Raw genomic sequence first — 25,885 nt, 5'->3', positions numbered from 1 at the left:
TCGATTCCGTCTCTGGGTTAACTAAAGGGCAAACGGCAAAAGCTATGTTTTTTTGGTCAGCCTTATAGCTTAACTTTGCAAAGCGCTAGGGTTGAACATAAACTCCCTCAGAAGACCTCCCCGCCTTGGGTGACATTGTGGGGTTCAGCTCCCAAATGAGTCTGCACAATTTTTTGTGCTTCTCTGGTCCCAATGGGGGAATGCTGCCTTGCTGGGTACCATATGGACCGGTCAGAGAGACGCCTGGGGAGCACTGGCGTTCCGCGTCCCCTCCATCAATGCATCTGTGACGAGGACTTGGCAACCTGATGCAGCTGCTGCCACAGCACCGTCTGCCCTCCGCGTGCCTTTGGGTTAGAAGGACGGTTTACTGGGAGAGCTCTGGGAGGACCTGCCCCGGCCCTGCTTTAACCAGTGTGCTGAGGGTTTCAAACTTATAACTATTGTATTAGGTAAATTATCTACAACTGCCGGTTGCTGTGTTTATACCTATATAATTATCCTCATCAATTAAAATAAATGTTATTTATAATTTTGTGTTTGTATTATATTTATTTTTATTGAGATGATTATATTAGAATAAACACTATTTCCTTCATCGTGACAAGATATTTAATTTGGTGTTATGTTGATTTTATCATGTCAGGCTCCTTCCTTCTGTCAACAAAGAACCTCAAAATGAGATCATCCCAGTCATGTGGTTCTTGTAATAAATAATATCAAGGTGTTGTTTGCTGCCAGGCCTAAGGTGTAGAGCCCAGCAAAGAGAAGGCAGTGCTTTTGATTTTACGCAACATAGAAATGCAATCTGCTCCATACAATCGAGTGCACCCTTCTGCTTCATTGTTTATATCGAAACCCTTTCAGGCCATTTTGTTTTAAGCAAATGTTCCCACCATCTGATGCATTGTTCTCTGGTAAGGGTCGTTAATTTTAAGTTTGGTCTTTTCAGTGCAAAAGTTTATAATATGCAATTGCCTACAATATAAATGTAGTGCATCGTAGGGCAGGACGTCACTTCTGAACACATAACACATTCATTTATATGCAAGTCAGTTCATACACGCGTAGTCCCATTATGGCCTGGTGTTATCCCTACACGTCAAATCAGCCGTTCTATAAGCTGTTGGCAGTGTAGGCCACCTCATTTTCCCAATGTGGAGGCGTATGCCATATTGGCTATGTACTTTGTTGTGCTATGTATTATTGTCTTGTGTTTCATCATCTTTATGCCAATGCCATTGCTCGTGTCCTTCCGTTGTACTTTTTCTCTGTTGGGCTTTGTAATCCTCTAAAAATGTATGATATATAATCATATTGATGCCTTCTTGTTGATGATGTGGTAATGACCATGTTTTGTTTATTTTCCAAGACGATATCTGCTGATGACGCTCCTTTACTGATGTGTAGGTCAGGCATGCTTTGGTATGCACTGATTGTCCTCAGGTCCTTTTGCAATCGCTTGAGTCAGTATTGACCTTCAGTTTAAACACTTGCTATTGGACAGATTAAGCGAGAGAACCCGATACTACGGAGAAGTAGAATGCTTGGAAAAGGACGATCAAAGGACTTTCAGAGTTACTAGCTCACAATCAAGACAATAGAGCACATCAATGACACTCCAAGCCCTGCCCTAAAGGATCCTTTAATATTCAATAGCATCTGAAACTTCATGTCCTTAACTATCAAAGACTTGAGGCCATCTAAACCTTCAGCCTGTCCTGGTGGGTGTTGTTGATTATATGGTAATGTTTACAACACTACATTACTGCTTCAAAATTGTGGCGGGGAGATGATGTTAATATTTATATTGAGAGCAGATTGATTGATAACAATGAACTGCAATGGCATTTATTTATCTGTTTACGTTACGAAAACAATGTCAAAAATATTTGGCACTGAGGTTTTATGGCAAACCACAAGAAAGTAATTACAATTTCTATTGAGTTTACATGCAGTGACACATAATTCTGTCTATATTGGAGAATGATTCAAATTTTGCTTGCAGTATCGGAACCTCCAGGCTAGGTTGAAACAACCTCATTATAATTGGCAAGGGGGAATTTATCTGCACAGTGGCCTGCATCCCGGACAAATATACAAGTGTACAATTGCAATCAGGATGAGAAAATGGCAAACCAAAGACTCTGCAAAATACACAGTCGTATTTCCCTTCAATGACCTAGCTACATTCTTCACATTAAAATGTTTGCAGATCAAGCTGTTCACATTCCTGAATGTCTCATTTGCAGATGCAAATGTTGTAATTTATGAATGAATATACAGTAGAACCATCAACTTGAACAAAATATGCAAAGCACAGGATGATGAGAGTTGATGCTTGATGATGCATATTTCTGACTTCTAAGATGATCCATCTATAATTGCAGCTGACTTCACTTCTTGCCTTTTGTTGTTCATGATAATCCACTGAGGTGGATTTGGCTTTTACGGTTTACAGGATATGAGGTCTGACCTCACCTGCCCATAACTTCCTTTTAGTAGTGGAAAAAGGTTGCATTTAAGGATTTCCCCCCCATCAAATTTGAAATGCTCTTGAGATAGGTCCTGAGTGTGTGTGTGTGTGTGTGTGTGTGTGTGTGTGTGTGTGTGTGTGTGTGTGTGTGTGTGTGTGTGTGTGTGTGTGTGTGTGTGTGTGTGTGTGTGTGTGTGTGTGTGTGTGTGTGTGTGTGTGTGTGTGTGTGGCTTAACTGGAGCAGTAGTTAGATTGCACTGGGCAGGGTAGTCTCCAGAGCACTGATGAAGATAATTACTGTAGAGAGATGATCTCCTGGGAGGGGAGCTCTGTCTGGCTGCCGGAACGCCACCCTGGCAGACTCGCTGGCATCCGCCACTTACAGCTCTCTCACGGAGCGCAGACAGCGAGCGCTTGCCTGGTTCCGCTGCTGTCGAGGACCCCGCCACCGCATGGCCGGTCCTCTGTGCCTGAAACAACCCAGAGCGACGATGGGCGTGTGAGAGCAACCATTAGCAGGGCATTCCTCAGGTTACACTTTATACTCGCTAGGCAGTGGAGTGTTTTCACGCGACAGCAGTAGCTTTGAGTTGGCTTCCATTAAGCCTGTTTACGGTGTCAGCTGAGTGTGCAAACAAATGGCTTCATTTTGTGTTGTGATATTATTTTTGTTCCATTTTCTGGCCAAACCAAGACGATGTTGGGTTTGCCACATGCGGATCAGACTGTGATCCCCTATATAAGCTTGCACAACTGCTCCTTTTGAAATGTTTAACGGCAAGTTGTAAGTTTTTTATTACTTTTTTAAATGGAAGAAAATTGGCTGCATACCGACAAGAAGTAAGCCATTCCAACATAACAAAACAAATAAAAAAAATGATTCAAAAAGTATAGGCTGAAACGGTACAATTACGGCTAGGAGAGTGGCAGTTATCGGCAGAAGCATTGTTTTTGAAGCCCCATAAGACCTCCTCTGCAGAACATCATTAGTCTATGGATGGTGGTGCAAAGCTGTGTAAAAGTGCCCTGGGTGCCTCCTACTCCAGTGTTGTTCAGCCCAAGGTGTCTGTGGCTGCCTGGAGGGACCCCGCAGGCCGAGCTTGACTCCCTCCCTCAGCAGCCCCTGTTCCTATTTAAGGAAGCATCCGCATGGTCTTTAAGCTCCTTGTTACCGTCGCTTCTTCTTTGAACCCATGGCTGACCGGGGTCAGCAGGTGAGGAATGTATTCCAATTGCCACTTTGGATTTATGAATATAAATCTCTATAGCCGGATAATGTGTGGATTCATGTGGATAGAGAAAAATGGATTGTGACTGGGCAGCCTGTGATGAGTAAATATAGTTGGAACATATTGAAGACGGAGACATAAGCTTGTGGGTAGAACAAAGCTGTAATTGGCGGTCCACTTAACTTTAGAAAATGTGATAGTCTGTGTCTTCTGTCACTTTTTCCACAAAAAAATAAGAATTTTTTGTTCCTCATCTCTTGAGTTCACCATGCTGTACAGACGTGATGAATACTTATTTAGGCTAGCACCGCTCTTTATAGTCCCCTACATGACACGGGATTGGCCATCAAAGCACGTGATTCAACGAGATTTTAGCATCAAGGGACCCTGTTGGGGACTCAGCTGCATGCTGGTTAAAAATAAAACTTTTGCCACAAAGTTACGGCGACCTCGGCCCTGGCCAAGAGGTTGGCACACAACGGAATGGCAAAAGCAGCAACAACAACATGCACAGAATGGGAAGCAGTCCGGTTATTCAAATGCAGACAGCAATGACGACAAGCTTTTCCTTTTAGATAATCTTTGAAATCAATAATACATATTGGTCAAGCCGATTCCAGCTATTTGACAAAGCAGTCCAGGTACTCTGAGCAGTGGAGGAAAACCCATGCCTGTCCTGCTCATTTTCAAACGCATTCAATTGATATCGTGGGGAGTTGGGAGAGACGGGCAGAAGATGTGTTTTTTGTATACACTACTGAAAGGCAACGTGCATGCATTCCTCCATGCTGCCGTTGATGGTTGTTCAGCTAAGGCAAAGTGGACATGAAGGAGCAGGCGAGGGGACGAGCACAGCTCTGTGTGGAAGAGCTGAACAAGGATGCACACACCCACACACCTCTGCTGAGACACTGTCACACTGCCATTTGTTTTCACAAAAGGAACACCTCGCAATGTGTGAGAATGGTTGAGGTAGGTTATGCTTTTTATATCCGTTGCTTTTTGTTTTTCCTTACAAGCCAACAGCGCCAGGCTCTGAAGCGAGGTCAATTGCGAATGTTTGTTTGAGCTTATGTTCACACGCGTAACGGCGTTCAAAGTAGGAGACCAGACGGCTTTCGGGGCGGAGTGGATGTTGTTCAGATACAGGCATTATCATTTAAACGCCGCTCTCCTCTTTGCGAAGTCTGCACCACAATGCTTCTGCTCAGCGTCGAACACTGCTCGACTGATGCAGTAGGATGATGTCATGTACCTTGTTCATGCAACCAAATGTAACCGGAAACATAATGACACACGTGAACCCGCACACCCGAACTGTATGAATAATGACCAGAGCATGGCCATCGTTAGTGCAGTTATGGTAGTGAAGAGTCGAATAAGGACCATTTTGTTTCTCTATATTTCTCCTGCCAGGTTCCTAGTGAAGGCTTGTTCTGAACAGGAGGGAGAACAATGCAATCCTGCTGCAGCACAAACGGGCTCCATTTTGTTGCCCAGATTGTCCACCTGCAATGCTGTGCTGCGAGTAAAAACATTTTATCTACTTTTGTCTCGCTATCATATTATCACGATTCTTACTTGTCCCCTTTTTACAAAGCCATTTGTCAAGTCTTGTAAGAAGAATTTTAGAATCCCCTCGCTCAATATTTGTTGAATATCAGCAGCAGTAGTGGTGAATAAGTGTGCGCCCATCTCCATTTTCTTCCATTGTTTTTCCACCTCATGAATGATGGAGAGGGAAAGGACTTCAAAAGAGCGGCCTTGCCAAGCTATTCGCACCACTGAGTCAGATGGCAGCTGGCACAAAAAACACACACTTGACGAATGCAAATGCAGCCACAGCTCACGTTTATCTTAGAATTTTCACTTTGTTCAGTTTTTATTAAAGGCCTTCGCAGAGTTGTAACTTGTATGATCAGTTCCTTGGTCTTGGTTTGCTTTTGAAGACGAATTCTTACATTATTCATGCGTTGATACTGCGTTGGGATGGATGAGACTAACATCCGAAACAAGGGAGTGAAATTGCTCATGTGCCATCAAATATTCCCGCTTCTAAAATAAAAAAAGGCTTTGCGTTTATAAAATCATGTGAATTAAACATCAATGCTAGCCATATTGATATGGTGAATGCAGTTTTTTGTTAAAATCATTTTGTTAAAATAACATTTATAATTACTTTTTTTAATGTAGCCCTATTGTTGTATAAACACGAGCCCCAGCAACAGTACTGTGCTATCTTGGAAACGCACAACCATGCACCGACTCTGTGCTCACTCTGCTATCCCTTCAGCTTCAGCCCTTCTTTTAGTTTTAGTCTTTTAGCTTGCCACGTGACTCGGAAAACGATTCTCTAGGTCTGCCCTTGTGACTATGACAACAGTCGAAATATTAAAATGTTTATAAAATTCTGCTTTAGGACCAGAGCATGTTTATTGGCTTGCAGCACGGCAAAGTATCCAGATGGCGTTGAGAGACTGCAGACCGCTAGCCATGTAAGCAAGCCCCCCTTTTCCCCTCTGACGTCCTTTCTAAAACGCTCAGAGTAACTGCTTCATGGCGGCGGTGCACCACCCACTATAACTCTGGTGTCCTCTTGTTGGCCGAGGTCAACAGATTCCATGACGCCAAGAGCCTAGTGCTTTTATTATACCGTTTATAGCCACGAGCACGATGCTCAAAACATGTTATTCACCCCTTTGCAACTTAACTTCTTCTGCTGCTCAATCCTCTCCTCTTCAACAACACCCTTTTCCCGGTGGAAAAAAGCCACGCTTGTCTCGTGCCCTGTGCAACGGGCGTGGCACGGCGCACGATCGCGGCCCAGGTGACGTGACTGCACGCACCTGCAGTCACAGTGATGTGTGACTGCACTCCTGAGGATCCCTGCTCAATAGGGCCTGTGTGGCTCTGCTGCGTTATATGAAAAGCCAATGCCTTTTTAATAGCGGTAACAGCTGGAGTTGACTGGGCTCGTGTCTGCTGACGGCACAAGCAGCTCCAGAAGCTGCGCCACATCCTGTGAGCGGGGGAAGCAGGGGAAAAGAATAGCAAAAGCGATGGGTGTTTCTTAAGGGGTGGAGGTTGCAGGGGGGGGTTGAGCAGGTGTTTGACATCTTGTTGGAATAATGTGAAAAAAGTTCTCCTCTTGAAGAGGATGAGACTTTTTCCAACCCCTGCTCCCCCATTTTCCCGCCCTTGTCTCTGCCAAGCGCATGTTCCCCAGAGTTATTGGGAGGTTCAGTGCCTCAGCAATCTGCTACAGACCTACGTACCTACGTACAAGTCACAAATTTGACTTGCCGACTCCCTAACCCCTATCCTTTTCCGCCCGTCCTTCCCTCCTCCTCCTCATTCTTCCTCTTCTCCTTCGTCTCCCAGGGTTCCCGTCTGAGCTCCAGGCGATGGCTGAACCTGCAGGAGTACCAGAGCAAGAAGCTGATGGAGCAGAGCGGCGTGGCCGTCCAACGCTTCTACGTGGCCGACACGGCCTCCGAGGCTCTGGAGGCAGCCAAGAGACTGAGTGGGTGGAGAGGACACGCACGCACGCACGCACGCACGCACATGCACGCACACATGCACGCACACACACTTGTAACGCGTGTGTTGTACTTATGTGGATACAAGGGCGTCCTCTTTCGATGGGGCTTGGATGAAGATCGCCTGCAGATTTATTATTAGAGACTTCAAATCCATCCCTTCAGTTAAATCACTTTGTAAACTTTGATTACGATCACATACTTGTGTTGTTATTGTCCTTTATTGACTCTTTTTCCATTTTTCTATGTCATGTTACTTTTGGCAAAATAAATGAACTGGAACTGCTGGATATATAACGTGCACATGGCTGTGGCTAATCCCACTTGAAATGGTATTCAGTTTAATCGTGTCTCAATGCCTTTGGGTGCAAACAGTCCAGTGTTTCTTGTGCTCAGTGGCCAGTGTTAATTTATCCTTTTCCAATCACACTCATTTATTTCACACCCTCGCATGTTGTTTCTCACACATTTAATGTTGTGTTCAGTGTCTGCTCTTATAATTTGGTTAGTAACCCCCGCCTTCACGCACTTCCACACGTTAAGCTGACATCTTCAAGCCATATATTAACATTAATGGGAACACATTTTGTGCAATCACCACCAATGTTGACTGATTTAAACCTCCTTCTTGAATTATATTTGGTGGCTATAAATATAGAAGGGCCCAAACATAAACACACACTGGCCTGGTTTCAGTGTGTAAAGCACATGAATCCATGGCAATGCGGAGATCCCTGGTCACTCCGTGGGCTAAGATAAAGTCCACAAGCAAACATGGGGGGGGGAAGAGAGAGGGAGAAAGAGAAACCCTGGCCAGTGCCTCTGGGTCTGTAATCATCTGCTTATCTGCTCTCACACACGATGGGTTTCAGCCAGTATCTTTGACAGCAAGCATGTACACACAGGCTTCCCCAATGTGCCTATACTCTACTGATGCACGGATCCATTGGCCAACGGTCATTATTGGCTGATATCCGTCCTAAAAGCATGATCGGCCAATCGACTTAACATTTGGTGATTGCAGAAGCTGCACGTGACTCAAAAACATTCGTGCAGAAGACACGCCGTCTTATTGTCCGTCACTGACACGTAAATATTTTGTCCTGCATTTAACATCATTCATCTTTAATTCTCTGTTACACTAAATTAAGGCAGGCTAACCTCAACCGCACAAAAAGTCTGTTTCATTGATCACATTTATATTCTTCTCCTCTAAGAAAGACCTTTGCAGGCGAGGCAGTGATACCGATAATCGTGAGCTCTTTTACGGCCAAAAAGCACAAGGTGCATTAACACAGCGGAACTGTGAGTGTAACATCCGCTCTCAGGTTTAATACACCGTTCATACTGGTAAGAGTGGTGGAGAGAAAAGAGTGAGATAAAACAAATAAACATCTGGTAACACCAATGTGATCCGGCTTGGTTTTGCCAGGTCACCTGCTGTGAGAGGTTTGTATTTGTATTTTTGGTGAGCTCAGGATGATGGAGAGGTATTCCCCCTTAAATTCAGCCACTCGGTTCATCCGTCCGTCCGTGCTGACATGGGTGATGTGGGGGTGCTTCACACTGGTCAGGTCGGTGTGTGGGTGTGTATGTGTGTGGGTGGTTGTGTGAGCTGTCCAATTGATTTATGTGAGGAACTGTTATGCCGTCGTAATTCTTCAAACTACTCGCATCACGTGAGTGAGTGCTGAACTTGCTGCTTTGCATCGAACAGCAGTATAAACAATACACAAACTTTCGCTCATTTATTTCTCCACCCTCCACAAAGTCAGCTTGGTCTTGATTATTCTGATGCCAGAGGTGACTAAAAAGATCTCCTTTCTCTTTCAAGTGTCATGTCTCTGGGAAAAATCTGGAAAGTATCATTTATGTTTTTACCACAGGGTTCTGATATGGATCATCACTGGCCTGAGCCACGGCTGACGAGTGCTAGTTAGGAGTAGGCATTGGGAGCAGATGGGTTCCTCATAGCATGCTAATGGCTCATGGAAAGTGCAGTCGATTTCACTGGGCCCACACTGAGTGAGCTAAGCGGGGGCAGGATCTGATAAGCCTGTTTGTTTCTCTCTGTTCCCCGATGGAAGGACACAGTGAACGACACTGTGCCCCTGCTGTCTCTCCGAGCTAATGACCCACTTGGGCTTTTCATGAACCCAGGCATTTTTTTCTTGTGCTAACGCATGCAAGTGCATTCATGGATTTGAAGGAGGGCACCTCTTGCTAAAGTGAACAGTCTCAATCATGGGCTCTACTAGATCTAAATATGCTTGTATATTATATCTGTGTCCTCTCACCAGGTTAGTCTGACTGGGACGAGTGTGTGCGTTGGGCCACTCGATAGAAGTGGTTGTAGTGGCGAAGGAATCTTCATTTATTTTTTTCGCCTGAATACTCGCAGCTTGCGGGGCACAAAAGGGTGCCGTAGCACTGGCAGAGGGATGAGAGCAGAAATGTTCTGTCTTGCAATTAATTTAAGCATTTCTCAAGCAAAACGTAGGCGATGTGCGCACTTCCGTGCCGACTCGTTGCCTCACGGCACCTTGATTCAATGGTCCTCATTTGAATATTTCATGAGTCATGCATATGGATCTTGATAGCTATGTGTATCTTTTTTTTTTGTACGGCAGAGGAGAATCTGCACCTTTTTTCGGATGAAGCCCCTTAATAATATATAGACTCCTTATTAAAAATGACATGCAGCATAAGTCTTTGCAAGACTGAGTTCTCTTTAGACCCGTTCTTTTTTAAATGTACACCTATCGGCTAACTCGAGGTGTACAGATATATCTGCAAGAAGAGGAAGGAAATAACCCGGTGATGACTATAGGTTTGTTTCCTATAGTCATCAGATGTGCACTGCTGTGCAGACGTGCGCGTCGGGACGCACATGCGCACACCTGTGCCGAGCCACCGCCAATGAGAGTGTGATTATATGCTCTACTTTGTGTGTCGCCATCCGCTTGACAGATGCATCTGTTACGCAAATCTTGATGGATTCTCAGTGTGAATTCCAAATCAAAACCATATTTTGCCTCTCCCCTCCTCGCTTTGTGTCGGCTGTCTGCTCGCCGGTGATTGACGAGACGGAGATGGCGAGCGTGTTGCATCAGATCCTTATCGCCACCACATGTTGACAATTGTTTGATGAATGGGTGTAACGTCTTTTTATTTATTTATTTGATTATTTTCCAAATTTGTAAAATATATTACCTGCTCGCCACAGAAAACGACAATGTCTTTATTTATTTTTTTGCTTCGCTTTCAGTTCAATTCATTATTTTTTTCATTTACGTTCTGCCCACGTTTTGTGATGCTGGGTTGGTGGTGGTTGTGGCTGTGGGGATGAGCCGACTAGCCCTGTCAGAAATAGAATGTGTTATTCTGACTGAGGCAATTTGTCTGTGCATGGAAGGAAAAGGGGGAAGAAGTTTGCTGGTTATTTTGTCATCTGAGGGTCTTCTCGCTTGGCGTCAACACAAACCAAAAAGGGACATGGATAAGCTAGGAATACATCTCTATTTATCTTTGTGCGATGTTGGGAGGCTTTCAGGACCCAGGCGTTTCACATCACCTCAAAGTTTGTTCTTATCTGTCTCTAGCTCTTGTTTCTAATTTCCATGTATACTCATAATCCGTATTGCTCTTTCACCCCCCCTCCCCCCCACAGTCTACCTGTGTCCCTTAGCCCCGATGCTACTTATTCAGCAAAGGCTGACTGCCAGAATCACAATTAACAGAGGTAGAAATCATTTCAGCGGGTTATGAATATTCAGTGTAAACAGAGCGTTTTTTTTAAACACCACTATCAAATCTCTTGTGAGCTTATTAGAAAGATGGTTGGTTTGATATGCCCGCTCACCGCATAATATGACGATGCCCTGACATTAACCAAGTCTTTGATGAAACAGGTGTGTGTGTATGTCTCTAGAAGTGTCTTACAATACGTTGTTTATCATCAATGTCTTCCGTCTGTCAGGGCTTCAGACAATTCCTAGAAATAAGAGTTATTCTTTATATGGTTACTTATTAGTATTCGCTATTTGAGCCAGACATGCCTTTTTATATAGTGCTTGACCTTTTCTTGTCTGGGTAAATATATCGCTTTCGTTAGTTTGCTTACAACTCAAAAATTCTGAATGATTTTGATCAAGCATAAAAAAAAACATCAATACAGTGCTGTGGGTCAGCGGCTGGGAAAATGTTCCCTCTCACTGCAGTGACTACGAACTAATCAAGAAAAATCCATCTTCATTTTGGTGGGTTGTGAATTTCGGCACACTCCACTTATTCCTTAAATGTCACCTGATGTCGTGAGCGGTGTTATTTGATTGTGATTAGCCTTTCATTATCTTCCTGAAAGATTCCCTGTTCATCAGTAGCCATTTACATTTTCTTTCTGGATGCTTTCTGATATTACAAGTTAGGAGTTGACCTTTTTCGCAGCTCTTATTTCACAGATGTCGAACTCTGAACAGTTATTTTTTTTTCCTCCTCTTGTCGCAGTTGCAAGTAATGTTGTTGTAATTATCTCCCGAAGCTGAGCAACATTATGTTGACGCCGCTGTTGTACCATGGTCAAAATCACACTATGTCGCCAGTGATTCAGCATCACCGTTTTCTCTGGCAATAGGGGGGAAAAAATAGAAGCGTTTACACTTCTGACTTGGCATGGCACTGGTGTGCAAAATCATCTAGAGGGAACCATATGCTTCTCTCGCTGCCACATACGCCACCTAGCCGGTACCATCTGTCCTGGAAGCACTGCTCAACACGACTGCAGGCACCACCACGCACAGCACAAAGGACTTCCTCATACATGTATGATGCGGTGGGTCTTCTGCGTGGCTCACTGGGTGTCCACGCGGAGCCATGTTGTCGTGTTGATTCAGGCGTTTGGCTCAGAACGACACGCAACGCAGCATGTTGTGAGTTGATGAGTGCCACGTTTGTGGGAGAACAGTCGGTTCTGTAGGTACTTGCTAGGCATCGGAGCCTTTTAATCCGGTAATTGTTGGGCTGTGCTGTGTTTGTACTTGCTGGTGGGAAGCCGGCGGGCTATTTCAATTTGGAACGCTATGGTCATAAAAGGGCCACGGTTCATGGTTTTGTTGCAGATGCTATCTGGCTTTAAACCTACATGTAACTTTTGTACCGGGAATCCTTTGTTTTTGATTTCCTTTTGTTCTCTGAATCTTTCCGTTAAGACTGACAAGCCAACTGATTAAAAAAAAAACGTGTCTTCATTTGGAACTCATTTATCAACTTTGAACAATCATGATATCCGGATAGAGAAAGAAAATTGTCAAATTACTCCACCACAACTTTTGTTTAGTAGGCAGGTCAGACCTTCCATCTGAGTGTTGAACTTGAGTGGGGGGGAAAGCTCTTTGTTCTCAGATATTTCCATTTTCCCAGCCACACCCAAAGGCTTCGTCTTCAAATGATCTGATCGTTAATCGACATGTTTAGCATGACTGATGTGTTTACTTAATCTCCCCAATGCTGATTGGGTGGCTGAGGTTCGTTGAAAGAAGAGCCACTGGCTCAACTATAACATCATCCCTTGTTTCATTAGTCTTTGTTTGTATGCCTACGCCAGCAGATATTATAGTTATTCCCCCAATGCCAATTCCCTGAGTGCCATTTTGTGTGTCCGTGTGCATGTTAAACGCCCACAGACCTATGTAAAGCACACAGCTGCAACCCGCTAGTCCAAAGGGTTGGAAAAACCATAGATGCAATGCTGTCATGCATGTATACACGAAAAACAGCATTATGAATGTTTTGTGTTTTTAAAGTAGGGTGCATAAAGAAAGTTCTTGAACCAACGAAATGGGCAACTCGATGTTCTGCAAATTATTGGTAATTAGCTTTTATTTATTTTGTTCTACTCTTTCTCAATATCAAACCACAGTAGGGTGTTTTCTTATTTATTTTGTCAAGGCAGTGCTTTGTGCAAGAGGCACAATGCTTTGGGACCCCACAAATCAAAATGTAATTTTGGATTCCTGGCGCCGGATGAGTATCAATATGGCAGGGCGGCACATTACAATTATTCATGCTTTTGGCACCCACTGTTTCAGCAGAATGCAATACGCGAACTCTTGCTTTGTGATGGAGCCATTATTTGGATAATGTTGGCCCTAAATTGCATGTTTTATTAGGGCTATTCCATGCTCCATTGAGCAGTAAATTTGTAAGAAGGAATACAATTCATTTTTTTCTCCCTATTGCTTTATGCCTCTTCGCTTTCGCACCGCATTCATTCGCTTTTTTTTTTCAGAATGGTCATATATGGTCCTCTCTCCTTCAATTCAATGGACTTTCTGTGCGCAGTAATGATACAATTTAAGCGAAAGAGACATATTTTACGATGGACATTGCATCCTAATTTTGAAGACTGTATACATTGACTTTTCTCCTGAAAACACTTTTTTTTTTCTTTTAAATGGAATTTAATCTGTTTGGTTGAATTCTTCCTTGATCATACAGAAGTTTTCGTTTTTAATTTATAAATACGTTTTAAGTGGTTTGTCACACAAAGACGGTTACAGCAGTCTGTCCTACCCATCTTCAAGGTCGGTTGAGCCACTGCAGCCCTTCTCACTGCTGATAGGCTACAGGTTTACGTAGTGTGACGGGTCCTCGTACAAAAGCGTCTGAGGAAGACGATAAAATACAAATGATGGATTAGGAACTCTATGGAGGGTCGTATGGCCACACGCGCCTAACCTGCCGCTTGATCATTGTGTGTCACAAAAATGGTTCAACGCACCTACGCAGCTAGATGAGCCCGCCCAAAACTTATTTTCCTACCTTTCTTTTGCTCCACAAACATGGCTGAGATCACCACCATCGCTGCGCTGTATTTGTTGTGGGAGTTTGCTGGTTGAGTTTCACCAACTCCTCCAGGAACTCCGCCTGGATGACGGCCGGTTCCAGCGATATTTTCAATTGACTGGGGCCATCTTCGATGACCTGCTAGCCCGGGTTGGGGCCAGGATCTCCCATCAGGACACCAACTACAGGCGCTCCATATCAGCTGCGGAGCGCTGCGGACCTGCTGAGCGCCTGTCCTCTGTCTTTCTGCCAGTGACGTCAGGTCAAGCTCATCGCTGATTGGCTATCAAGTCTGACCTTTTTGGTTCATTTCCTTTTAACTATCCCTTTATTAGGCTTCCAATTTTCGAGTCCACTTTCTTTTTGTAGTGTGTTGCATCGCTCACAAAAAGATACATCTGCCATTCAATGTTTATCACGGGGTTAGTATAATAAACACAAAACGGGAATTTGAAATATTCCAATTATGATCCACACCCTCTTTCCTTTCTCCAGACCCATCTCTTTAGCAAACAGTGCCACGGGAGCACAATGGGAACCACTTTGATCAGACTGTGAAGGGGAAAAACTGAGGGCACTCAGTTGGCAGGGGCTGGTTTGGGGGAAAAGTCCACCTACCACCCCCGCCACCCCCCTGGCCTAGCGGGGCTCCAGCTGACAGCCCTGGTACCTCTGAAGGTGCTAACTGAGCTGATGTGAGCATGCAGGGTTTTTACGTTTGTTTTGTTTGTTTTTCATCTTGATGTTCCGAACTGCCAAGGTGTCACCACGCTGTCCAAAAGTGTGGAGGTGGGGGGGGGGGGGGGGATGCATGGAGGGCCTCGTTGGAAGTGCAAGGTCGTTAACATGGGCAGGAAGGCGCGCATGCACAATGGCATATTTGCCTTTTTAATATCCCAAGATTTATATGCGCTTGCGGTCGCGTCAAGACAGACGTAGGTACGCGCCTGCATGCCCGTGAATAAGCGAAAACCATTTGATCCTTAATCAACATGCAGTCAGGTGCACACTTAAAACAATCAGGCAAATTAATAGGCTTCTTTTTTGCGGGGCCTTTAAGTCATTGTATGCATTAGCTCACTCAAGTTCTTTCCTCACTTGAAAAGCCTCTGCATCTGAAATTTTCTTAACGGCTGTAAATAGGCTTTGGAGGGTAGAGGCCCGTCTTTCAGAGAGCTCATTTCTATAAGCGGCTTAGTGTTTCCACCTCCTCATTACGCACCCTAACCTATTCATGTGGTTTGGGTAGGACATGGAATTATTCCTTACCCATCCTTCCCGTCAAATTACGATGATACTAATATGCCAGAAGAAATGCACATGTAGCCTATTATTTGTTATGACCTCACTTTGCATAAACTCAGGCTGTTCAAGTGCATACGTGCAAGAATTCAAAACTTTATTACTGGCGAATGAAACAATCACCTTGGAACAGCCTTGCCCATTGGTTAACATTATCAACCACCAACGCATGCTGATGGCCTTCACAATGGAGTAGGGTTTGGTTTGTTGCATATTATATAGTTTAAATGGAAACACATAAGGGAAAGGGAGGCACAATTTCATTATATTTCTCTAAAATGGTGCCTTGGAGCTATCGTGGTGTCTCCAACAAGAACCCAACCATTTGGAAGTAATGTCTTGTGTGGTGGCACAGTGGTTGGCTCTGCTGCCTCACAGCAAGAAGGTTCTTGGTTCAAACCCCGGAGGCGGGGGGAGGTATTTGTGTTGAGTTTGTACGTTCTCCCTTTATTCAAGTGAGTATCCTCTGGGTGCCCCCCCCCCCCCACACCACAAAACATGCCAGTAAGCACTCCTGCATGTCCTATAACCAAGGTAGGAGCACAACATCTTGAATTGATTCCCTGGCGCTACCCTGTGTGGCAGGCATCACACTGCAACAAGTTCCTAGCATTGGATGGGTTGAATGCAGAGAATTGAATTGAGTGTGTAGAAGTGGGTGCTACGCACTGGTGGTGGTTACTGAGGTTTCCCCTTCCCTGTAAAAAGCGTCTTTGAGTGTCTAGAAAAGCGCTATATAAATTCAATCCATTATTAATTTCCAAATGGTATTGATAACGTTTATAATCATCATGTTTGAACAGCGGAACTGGAATTGAAAATAAATAAATAAATGGCCACTCCCGAGACAAGTCAACCAGTCCACTCTCGGGTCTATCCTAGGGTGTCATTAAAAGTGCCTGGTACGTTTGACCCCAGGTGGGCGCTATACTTCCGTGAGCTTGGATTCGGCCATTAAACGGACTATGACCTGCGGAGGTGTCATGCACCGAGGTCGCTGGCACGGCTTTAGGACACGGATACTTTATGCCATAGCGCTGCCATCATTATAGAGAAAGTGAAGAAGGGGGTTTAAGCAGGTACGTTTGAGGTGAGAAGGTAGCCTTAAGAGGGAGATTGTTAGACAAGTTGGGCCAAGGGATCAGAAATGTCAAGATGTCTGTCAAAATGTCAAGGCAATTCAGTCAACTTGTTGCTTCTTTTCTAGTATGGTTTTTAAAGAACTGCATTTAGCCATATATAGATATATCCCTATGGCATGGGGGACTCATGGAGGCCGTAGATTTAACAACCTTTCCTGACTCGACAACATGCCCTGTAGCCATTATCTGCTGTGCGGGAAGTTAAATGCCTATATCCATATTTTATTCATCATGTTGTATCGCTGCTTGAATTTTTATTTTATTCTTTCTTTGACCTTTACTAAGTTCTGGAGTATAAAATGTTAAAAGTTTATGGTGGGCTTATTAATGGTACATTTCTTGGCGATTTGAGGAAGGTTGTTAAACAAGTGTCCTGTCATTTTAAGTGCAATACGTTTTTGGATATTAATTTCAGCTGACAAATGACTCTTTTTATTTTTTATTTACCTACCGGATGGACATTACAGCTTGGGTTTATGGTTTGAGGTATAAATATTATTCAATCATAAAAATACTTTCATTTGAGATCTTCTGTCCAAATAACTTTTAACCTGCATCCAGGCTAAACTTTGTTTCCTATAGATAATGGATTGAATATAGAATTGTTGCTTTTTGCCAACCAAAAGACCACATAATTATTCCAAATGACTATAGAACTTTATTCTTTCAGTCTTTTTTTGATTAAAATACTCCTTGTATTAAGGCCTTTAATATTTTGCAATGAAAAAAATGGTATTGTCCTTTATATTCAGAATACGGATTGGAATCCCTCAGAACAGATTTAATCTTGCAACACAAAATATGTATTTTTAGACAATTAAATGTTCAGATGCTTTGCATCCTTTTACCATTCATTAAAGTCAATGGTATTTTCAATTAAAAGCATAATAATTAGGTGCTTGAAAGTCCTATTCAGTATCCCCCTGGTTATTTGTTGACTCGTTCCACTGCTAATACTTTCTTTGTGTGTTTGTTTCGGCACCCTCCCAAAGACTTTGATTAGTCTGCTCCTTTTAGCCGCCACATTACTTTAATTACAGCAAGCATGCATACTGGGAAAGCCACGGCCCCGTCTCCCCTCCCTCCCTCTCCCTCCGTTTCTCTCTCTATATGCCAACAGTATTCACATCTTGGTCTCTGAAGATTGTTGCACAGCCTGTCTCGCTGTCTCTCTGTCTCTTGATGCTCAGCATCCTCCTTATTGCACAGCCTCTCAGGCTCAATTACAGAGCAGACCTGTGGAGTCTCCAGCGTCCCCGAGGCTGCGTGGAACAGGAGTAAGGCCCTTGGAAAAATGCAAATAAAGTCGCAACACAGAAGTGATAGGAAGACATGCTGTGGCAGAAGTGCGATCTACTTAAGCGATAGCCGCTGTCGTTTGGCCAGGAAATTGGGAGTTGATTTGCACCCATTACTAGAAAGTGAGTAGAGTGTGTGGATGACCCTGTTACGCTGATGAGATGGGAGTGGCTGCATGATGTTAATTCCCCCCGGGTGCCTGCGTGTCCCCATGAAATGGAAACTTAAATGGAGAGGAAAATCGCCGTCCCCTCACAGTGGTTGTGCACAAAGAAATGCACGTGCAGTTACCTCCCATCGACCTAACAAGGATATTTTCCATCCTTTTTGGCTTTTTTGTTCTCCCAAATATTCGAGCTGCAGTGCTGAGCTCCTAAAATAAAGTGACTTAAGCCATACTGAATTTAACATGTCTCCAATCCCTGCAGACAGTGTTTAAAACGCTTTCCGTGTTCACAATAGTCTGCCGTCTGGACCCATTCGGTTTCTTTAAGGTTGCCTGACTTTCGCCTTTACTATTCAGATTTAATACTGTATCATCTGAGCAGAGCGAAATTTGACACAGGGAACCTACTGCTCAAAGGTGTCTTCATTTATTTAGTTCCAGACGTGTGACCTTAATTGTCATTGCATCACAGCAGTGTTTGGCTTGAGTGTTACAGGGATTTATTTTTTTATTTTCTTTTATGCTAAGCTCCATCGCCACTACTCCTCCACTGTAATTAGGCAATGAACTTAATTTTGATGGTTGAGGCCTTTTCCCGTGTGCTGCTCTGTACCAGGCAAAGTGCCCCCTCTGATCTTTGAGCATTTCATTGCCTTCCCCATACCGTGATGATTGCATAATGTCTCCCAATGGAACTGTCTTAAAGTAGAAGTATATATCATTTTTGGGGTTTTTTGTTCCTCGTCACATTGAAGATTTAATTTGAATGATGGGTATTGTTTTATTTATTGTTTTATTTTACAGCATGATCATGTTTTCTTTGTCCATTTATGGGTCGTTAGTATTGTTTCAGACCTTGCTGTGAGATTAATCATAAAATTCTGTCAAAGGCATTAACATTTGCCTCTCACACCCCATTGCCCCTCTTTGCAAAAAGCATAGCTCTTGAGCTAAATTTTTTACAATAACATGCTCTTTATATATATATATATCTACCTATTTTTCTTAGTACATTTTTTAAGGTCAATCAAGCTATCCAATCTTGTATTGTGTCTTTTTTTTTTTTTTTTTTTTTTACAAAAAGCCATTTCCTTCTTGCGTCCCCCTCTGGTGCACATGCCTGCAGGACTCTTATTCATCTCGCTTTGAACTCATTTTTAATTTTGCGCGGCAGCAGTTTTTTTTTTATTAACATATTTATTAATTTATCATTTCTCCCCGAGTCCCCTGCATATCTGCACACCTCGTTTTCTCCCTTTCGGTCTGGATCCAGTCCCCTTTTTTTCCTCTGTCCATTTCCACTGTTCTCCGTGCCGCTAAGCTCACAAATGCCTCACTAATGGAGTGTTAGTTTAATCTCAGTGGCTCTGTCAGAGGCCATTTTCCCTGGTTCTTGTCCTCGCTAATAACAATACGGAGTCTATGTGGGCTTTTTAAAGCCATATTTATGTTAATGTCTCTCGACGCCTTGCGCTCCTCCGGCCCTACGCCAGCCAGGCGGAAACCAAGTCGGGGGCGGGCGAGGGGGCTCTCCAGCCCAAGGTCAAGGTGTCTTTACGGGGCTCGGCGTGGTGCGGCGAGAGCACTCACTCCGTCTCTACCGCCCAGCCTGATGCCAAGCACCTGTCAGGAGAACAGTTTTCCCCCCACCTAGATAATGATAGCTGTAGCAGAACCAAGATCCCATCAAGTGTACTTATTGCTCCATTTGAATGGAGAGGCTGTGGTCAGGAAGCTGGAAAGTAGTCCTTTAAGGACTACTTCTCCCTGGGCGGGTGCGGGTGTGACGGCTTTTGGTAAGAGTTGATGCAAGGTGCCTCCGTAACCAAGGTCATCATGTAAGATCTATGTGTTGTACTGCCACTGCCTACATCGAATTCAACGATTAGTTGATTCATCAATTAGTCGATGGATAAAATAAATTTTCCGTTTGTATCAATAATCTTTTAGATAATTTTTCACAATTAGATACCATCATTTTGCTGCTTGATGCTCAAACAATATTTTGTCTGTGGATCACTATAAAATAAATACTTAAGTTTTAATTGGTTGCTTGTCACATAAAGAAAGCAAATTCAAGACCTCACAGATGTAAGCCTGTCACTTGAAGGCATTTGCCAGAGTCTTTTTTAATTAATTCAATTAAAAGCAAATCTGCAAAAGGAATCTCGCCATGAGGAAGGATGGATGTTTATATTTCGTATTTACATAAACAGGCATTTGTCATCATTGTAGCTTTCCAGTATTCCTTTTTGTTTTATAATTAAGAATAAGGTTTATATATTTATACATATACAGTGGCGTGCAAAGGTAGACCCAAGGTGGTGCTATAGCACCTGCCCTTTGCCCCCTGACCCAATCAAGTGCCCTTTTGAAAAAAATAAAATAATCAGAATTTTTTTTTAATTTTTTTTTTTTTTTTAACAGTGTATGTGGCCCATGCCGACATTATCATCTATAAAGGCTCGACAATTAAAAACGTGTGATAATAATGGCCCAATATATATGCCCCCCCCTCCTCGCACACAACTCTCTTCCTTTGTCAACGTGAACGCAGAGCGGACACAAACGGAGGCGCGTTGCAGCTGTAGTTCACAGCTGCTGCCCACACACACCTACTCCCCTGCCCTGCCCAACCGGCGATGTAACACATAAATGAGTTGAGTCTAGAGTGTATTGTTTGCCCCCTAAGCCTCCTTTCTGGATACTGTGACTGAGGAGCTGAAGTCCCACTGCTAGAATCATTCAGTCCTTCCACCCCTTCACGGTACATGCCAACTGGGTAAGCACGCCAAACGCAGAAGCCAAGGAAGCCGTCCACATCCTGATTTCTATGGAGAAGACGAGGACCAGCTGAAGACAGAACTAAAGGTGTTCCACTCCAGCTTTCCTGCAAAAGACCTCAAAGAAATCTTTGCCATACTGAGGGAAAACAGTGGCCGGCTCATCTTTCCTGCCTTTGTGAAGATGATAAAAATCGATGAAACATTGCCAGTGACAACTGCTTCTGTGGAGAGATAATTTTCAAAGCTGAAAATTATCAAAACTAAACTAAGAAGTCTGTGTGGAGAAGAACGGCTCTCTGACCTTCTCCTGCTTGCTATAGAAAAATATATCAAGATCAATCATAGTGAGGTCATCAACATCAAGACATGGCACTGAGGAGGATGCTGCTTTAGAAAAGTGGTAATGATCACTCTTCACTTCGAAATGACACTTTAATGTGCCCTTATTTTTCCCTGAGCACCTGCCCCCCAAAATGTCTGTGCACGCCACTGTACATATATACACACACCCATACATACACACTATAGGAGGCGCTCTTGGCGACATGCGCTGCACTGTAGACCATTTTGTTGGCTCCAGGCTGTAATCACTCTTCCTCGCCGTCTCCTGTCCCCTGCTTCATGATGACAGGAGAACCAATGGGAAGCCAAGGTGATGAGTTGGCCAACGCTATCCACTGATGCAGAAGAGAGGGCCATGTTTCACAAATGACGGATGATTGGCCCAGCTTCTGTCTCTCTGCAACTTACACGCTCATCTAGCTCATCACAACTCGTGTCTTCTCTTGTCCTCAGATGCGAAGGAGATCGTGCTGAAGGCCCAGATCCTAGCCGGTGGCAGAGGGAAGGGCGTGTTCGATAGCGGCCTTAAAGGTGGAGTGCACTTAACCAAAGAGTGAGTATGAATTTTGAACGGTGTGCCTGCTCTCCTATCACAAGAGTGCTATTTAGAAGGTGGATCCTTCAGTCCTTCACCAAACACACCTACTCCATCTCCCCCAATCCTGTATCTCATGCCCCTGCAGCTTTTAGAGTGGGATGACTCAAAGAGCCGTCTAAAGGATACTCCCCCGACATAAAGACACAGTCTGGACTACTTATGCTGTCAACAAACAGATTTCCTCCGTTCTCAAAGTCCTTGTTTTGCTATCTTCCCTCAATTAAACTTTGAAGAAAAAACAGAAAGTGAGAGTGGGTTTTTACTGTTGGCAGACATGTTTATGCATCCCCTGCTGAGTTTTTCCCTCTCGATGGATGATGGAGTTCTGGGCTATTGCTGAGGCTTATGTTGTCCTAGCCCGGCATTACAGGATGCGACAGATGTATTCCACCGTAAACACACTGGAATATTTCTCTGCCTTTCTCTCCTTTTGAAAAAGTCCAAACAGCTCAACACGGCTCAGCTTGCGTTCAGTTTCTTTAAATGTCAAGCTAACAACACGCTATCTGGGGGAAAAAAAATAGGGATTCATGACAGATGCACCGGATATGCATCATCGCTGTTTGTTATCTTTTTGTATTTGTAGCAGTTTATGAGCTTTTGGGGGAGGTTTGCGACCAGCGGTTTACCTTCTGCTCATCCATCAAAGGATGAGCAACACTTCTCTATATCATGATGTACAAAACCAGATGCGACTCGAGACATCCTCCTTGGCTAATGATCCTAAATAGCAAAAGTCAGGCTGTGCACAACCGAAAGAAAAAGAGAAATCTGCAGTCTTTCATTACAACGCTTTGTCCGAATATATGTCGGGTTAATCCTCAGGAAATCGCTGCAAGTTTCTGCTCGGCCTGAGAGGTGCTCTGAAAATGTGGAGGCAATAATCAATGTATGTCTCTGCTTATCTGTCTTTCTTGACTATAAATCCATTGTGTTGATAAGATGACTTCATAACGTCTCACCCTTCACTCACAGTCCCACGGTGGTGGGGGACTTAGCGAAGAAGATGCTGGGCTTCAACCTGAGCACCAAGCAGACACCAAAGGAGGGAGTCAAGGTCAAAACGGTGAGTTCCTGTGTTGAGTCACACACACAGCTCTCACACCATGCTTGGTTTTATTTCGGTGGTGTTGCACCTCCATTACAAGGTGCTTTTCAGGGCAATACCGCCGTCCTGTTGATGGCATGGAAAGAAACATGCTTCTCTTGTTGTGGTTTATTTTTTCTCTGTGGTAGACGACTGTAGGTTTTTCCTATTTAGTTTTACGGTCCACGGCCATAAATAAAACATGAACCCATGTCCACTGTGAATTCTAAGTGTTTAGTTAAGAGCTATTTCTATGTGCCTCTAACAAGCAGAATTATTAGCTTCCACATACGCACCGTGCGGGCGGCAAGGGCCTCGGCAAACCCTGAAAACACGCATTTCAGGTAATGAAGTCCCCCTGCCCTGTGGCTTGTCTGCCCCCCACTCCCCCTCCCCACTGCGCTCCATCTCTTCCTACCCCTGCTCTTTTCCCTCAGTCTTTTCCTCTCCTGTCGCTCCTCTTAACAGAAATATGTCCTAGAGCTCTCCATTAAGAGTTGCTTTCATTCTCACCAGCCAGCCGCATAGCTCTCTCCCCCCTCCGCTCCTGCCCTTACTGCTTAATGTTTGGGAACACGCTCACGAATGTCACTTTGCAGAGGAAATTCCCAGCCACTAGATCAATGCAAAGGCACAAGGGCAGAATTTCTAAATGACTAAACCGCAGGGTCGATGATCGACCACCGAAACGTAGTACTCCAGCTCCGACGCTGTTACAACCAGCCTGTGGGATAACAACCAGTAGTCCGCTGTCAACCTGCCAGTGAAACCCCTGTCCATCCCACTGCACCACAGAGCAGGGCAAAGTTCTCCAACACTACGACTGAGAACAAGGGCAGCAGCCCTCGTGGCTCCTGGCTCGGTTACACTGCTCCGCTGTCAGAGGGCACAGAAGGAACCAGGAGACGAGATGGATAAATAAAGAGGACACGGGGAGTGGAGGGCAGCACAGGTGTTGATGGAGGCTACTGAGATGGAGATCAGTCTGGATGTGGACACGTTCAGTCTGAAGAGAGAGACGAGCCCAGACAATATGGGAAGCAATTCTCTGCCACGGATAGAGCGATGGTTGCAGATGAGGTTGTTGTTGTTGTTGTTGTGCGGACAGAAAAGGCTGTATATTCTGCTTTTGGCCGGAGAGGATTGTCGACGCCTACGCGGTGGGGCAGAGCAACACAGCTGGAGGGCTGGCCTTGTCAAACGTCTCATCAAACCGCCCTGACTAATAGGAACAACACTGCATCCACACTGCTGTGTGTCTGCCATGCTCCATATTCAGCTCGCTCATTGCACTCCCTGTCTGACTCTGCCTCAAACTTTACTTTTATTCGACTTTTGTCGAATAAACTCAGGGTTAGTCAATCATTCAGGTCCCCTTGTTCCCACGTACACCGACATCCTCCCACTTCCCTTCGTCTATCTGCAGTCTCGGCAATCCACTCAACGTTGTTCCTTATGGTCTTCTGACCCATGGCCATGTCCAGGTGATGGTGGCCGAGGCCCTGGACATCACCCGCGAGACCTACTTCGCCATACTGATGGACCGCTCGTGCAACGGGCCGGTCATGGTGGGCAGCCCCCAGGGAGGCATGGATATCGAGGAGGTGGCCGCCAGAACCCCGGAGCTCATCTTCAAGGTGAGTTCATACCGCCGCATTACAATTTTAAATTGGTTTAGGGCATAGAGATGCAATCAGCAAAGGCCTCAAGATAGACAGCAGCCATTCGTTCTTATTGCAAAGCTGCCTAATGGCCACCGCAAAGACACTGCCATTTGTTTTGTTGTGTGTACCTGTATGGGAGGCAGGAATACCTTTTTGAATTGATCCTTTTTGGCACAATGAAATGTAAAGCCGACCCACATTTTTGTCAAATGGTTAAATAGTGAGTCAAGAACTGAGACCTATTTTGGCGTCGCTCTGTTGGTCCAGTGGTACTGCTGGGCCAGTAGTTCTACTAGGCCATTGATTCTACTGGGACAGTGGTTATACTGGGACAGTGGTTGTACTGCGTCAGTGGTTCCACTGGGCGAGATGTACATGTAGTTCCAACACTGCCCCCCGTTGACAGCTTCTTGGTTCCATCCCCCTATCTACGCAAGCTGCCTCAGGCATCTTCACCGCAGTATCTCTAAACCTCTACCTGCTCCGTAATGACATGAATCTGTATTCACAGTGAGCAGCTCGGGATGAAAGCATCTCGTAAAATACTAAACAGTGCGATTTACCATCAGCCCAACAGCGAGGCCTGGCTGTTTATTTAGTTGATCCGAGAAGCCAGATCCTGCGTTGCGGAATAATTCTGTCGCACGAGGTTACCTGTGCAAGCTCATCAAAGAGGCATTGAGCGAAAGCTTTTGCCACAGTGAAATTTACAACCCTCTGAACAGCCGCCGTGGATCCGACGTGGAGCTGAGCATAAGTAACTGCAAATAAAGACAGAAATAAATGACACACCCCGTTGATTTAACGACTTCTTTCACCCATGAAATTAAGTCCCAGAGGATCACTCTAAGCGTCAATGCTGTGAAAGTCCCATATTTAAAACATAGACGCTGTGTCGTCTCCAATCTGCCATGTATTCTCTGTTTCACGTTAACATTCACTGTCTTTTTCATTTGAGGTTAAATGTTCAAACCTGTTGGTCCTTCGGTTCTAGTGGCTACCAACGCCTTTGTCCCACATACGTGTTATGATTCCTGTGTTTTCTCTTCTCTTGCAGGAAGTCATCGATATATTTGAGGGAGTAAGAGAGGATCAAGCACTACGCATGGCATCCAATTTGGGTTTCAAGGGACCTCTGGAGAGACAGGTAATGCACGCTGCTGGAAGCTTCCACTGCTCCGGTGCAGAGGAACAGACACACGCATGTTGGAACACAGCAGACATTCACACAAAAGGCTCCGCCGTGGATCACGGCGCTTCACATTTGGATGCTCGTAGCAGACTGTCATTTTACTAGTCCCCCTACCAGATGGTCTATTGTCATATCTGGCAGAGGGGTGTTTGGCCGTATTTCCCCATGCCAGGCTAAGTGAGTTTAGATAACTATTTGGGGTGTTCATGATATTCAGCAA

The 25,885-nt window shown here is 44.5% G+C and overlaps 1 protein-coding gene across 1 annotated transcript in view; it reads left to right on the top strand.

Moving 5' to 3' along the window:
• Positions 1-25,885, top strand: part of suclg2 (succinate-CoA ligase GDP-forming subunit beta) — a 69,872-nt gene that overhangs the window by 7,724 nt on the left and 36,263 nt on the right. Inside the window, exons 2-6 of the mRNA XM_056606901.1 lie at positions 7,087-7,228; positions 21,578-21,677; positions 22,698-22,788; positions 24,294-24,446; positions 25,531-25,620. Of these exons, the coding sequence (XP_056462876.1) occupies positions 7,087-7,228; positions 21,578-21,677; positions 22,698-22,788; positions 24,294-24,446; positions 25,531-25,620 (576 nt within the window). The remainder of the gene's footprint in view (positions 1-7,086; positions 7,229-21,577; positions 21,678-22,697; positions 22,789-24,293; positions 24,447-25,530; positions 25,621-25,885) is intronic.

This window comes from Gadus chalcogrammus, chromosome 13 (assembly GCF_026213295.1).
Source record: "Gadus chalcogrammus isolate NIFS_2021 chromosome 13, NIFS_Gcha_1.0, whole genome shotgun sequence".
Classification (NCBI taxonomy): Eukaryota; Metazoa; Chordata; class Actinopteri; order Gadiformes; family Gadidae; genus Gadus; species Gadus chalcogrammus.
The sequence above is the reverse complement of the archived record's forward strand: the minus strand, read 5'-3'. Positions and strand labels throughout refer to the sequence as shown.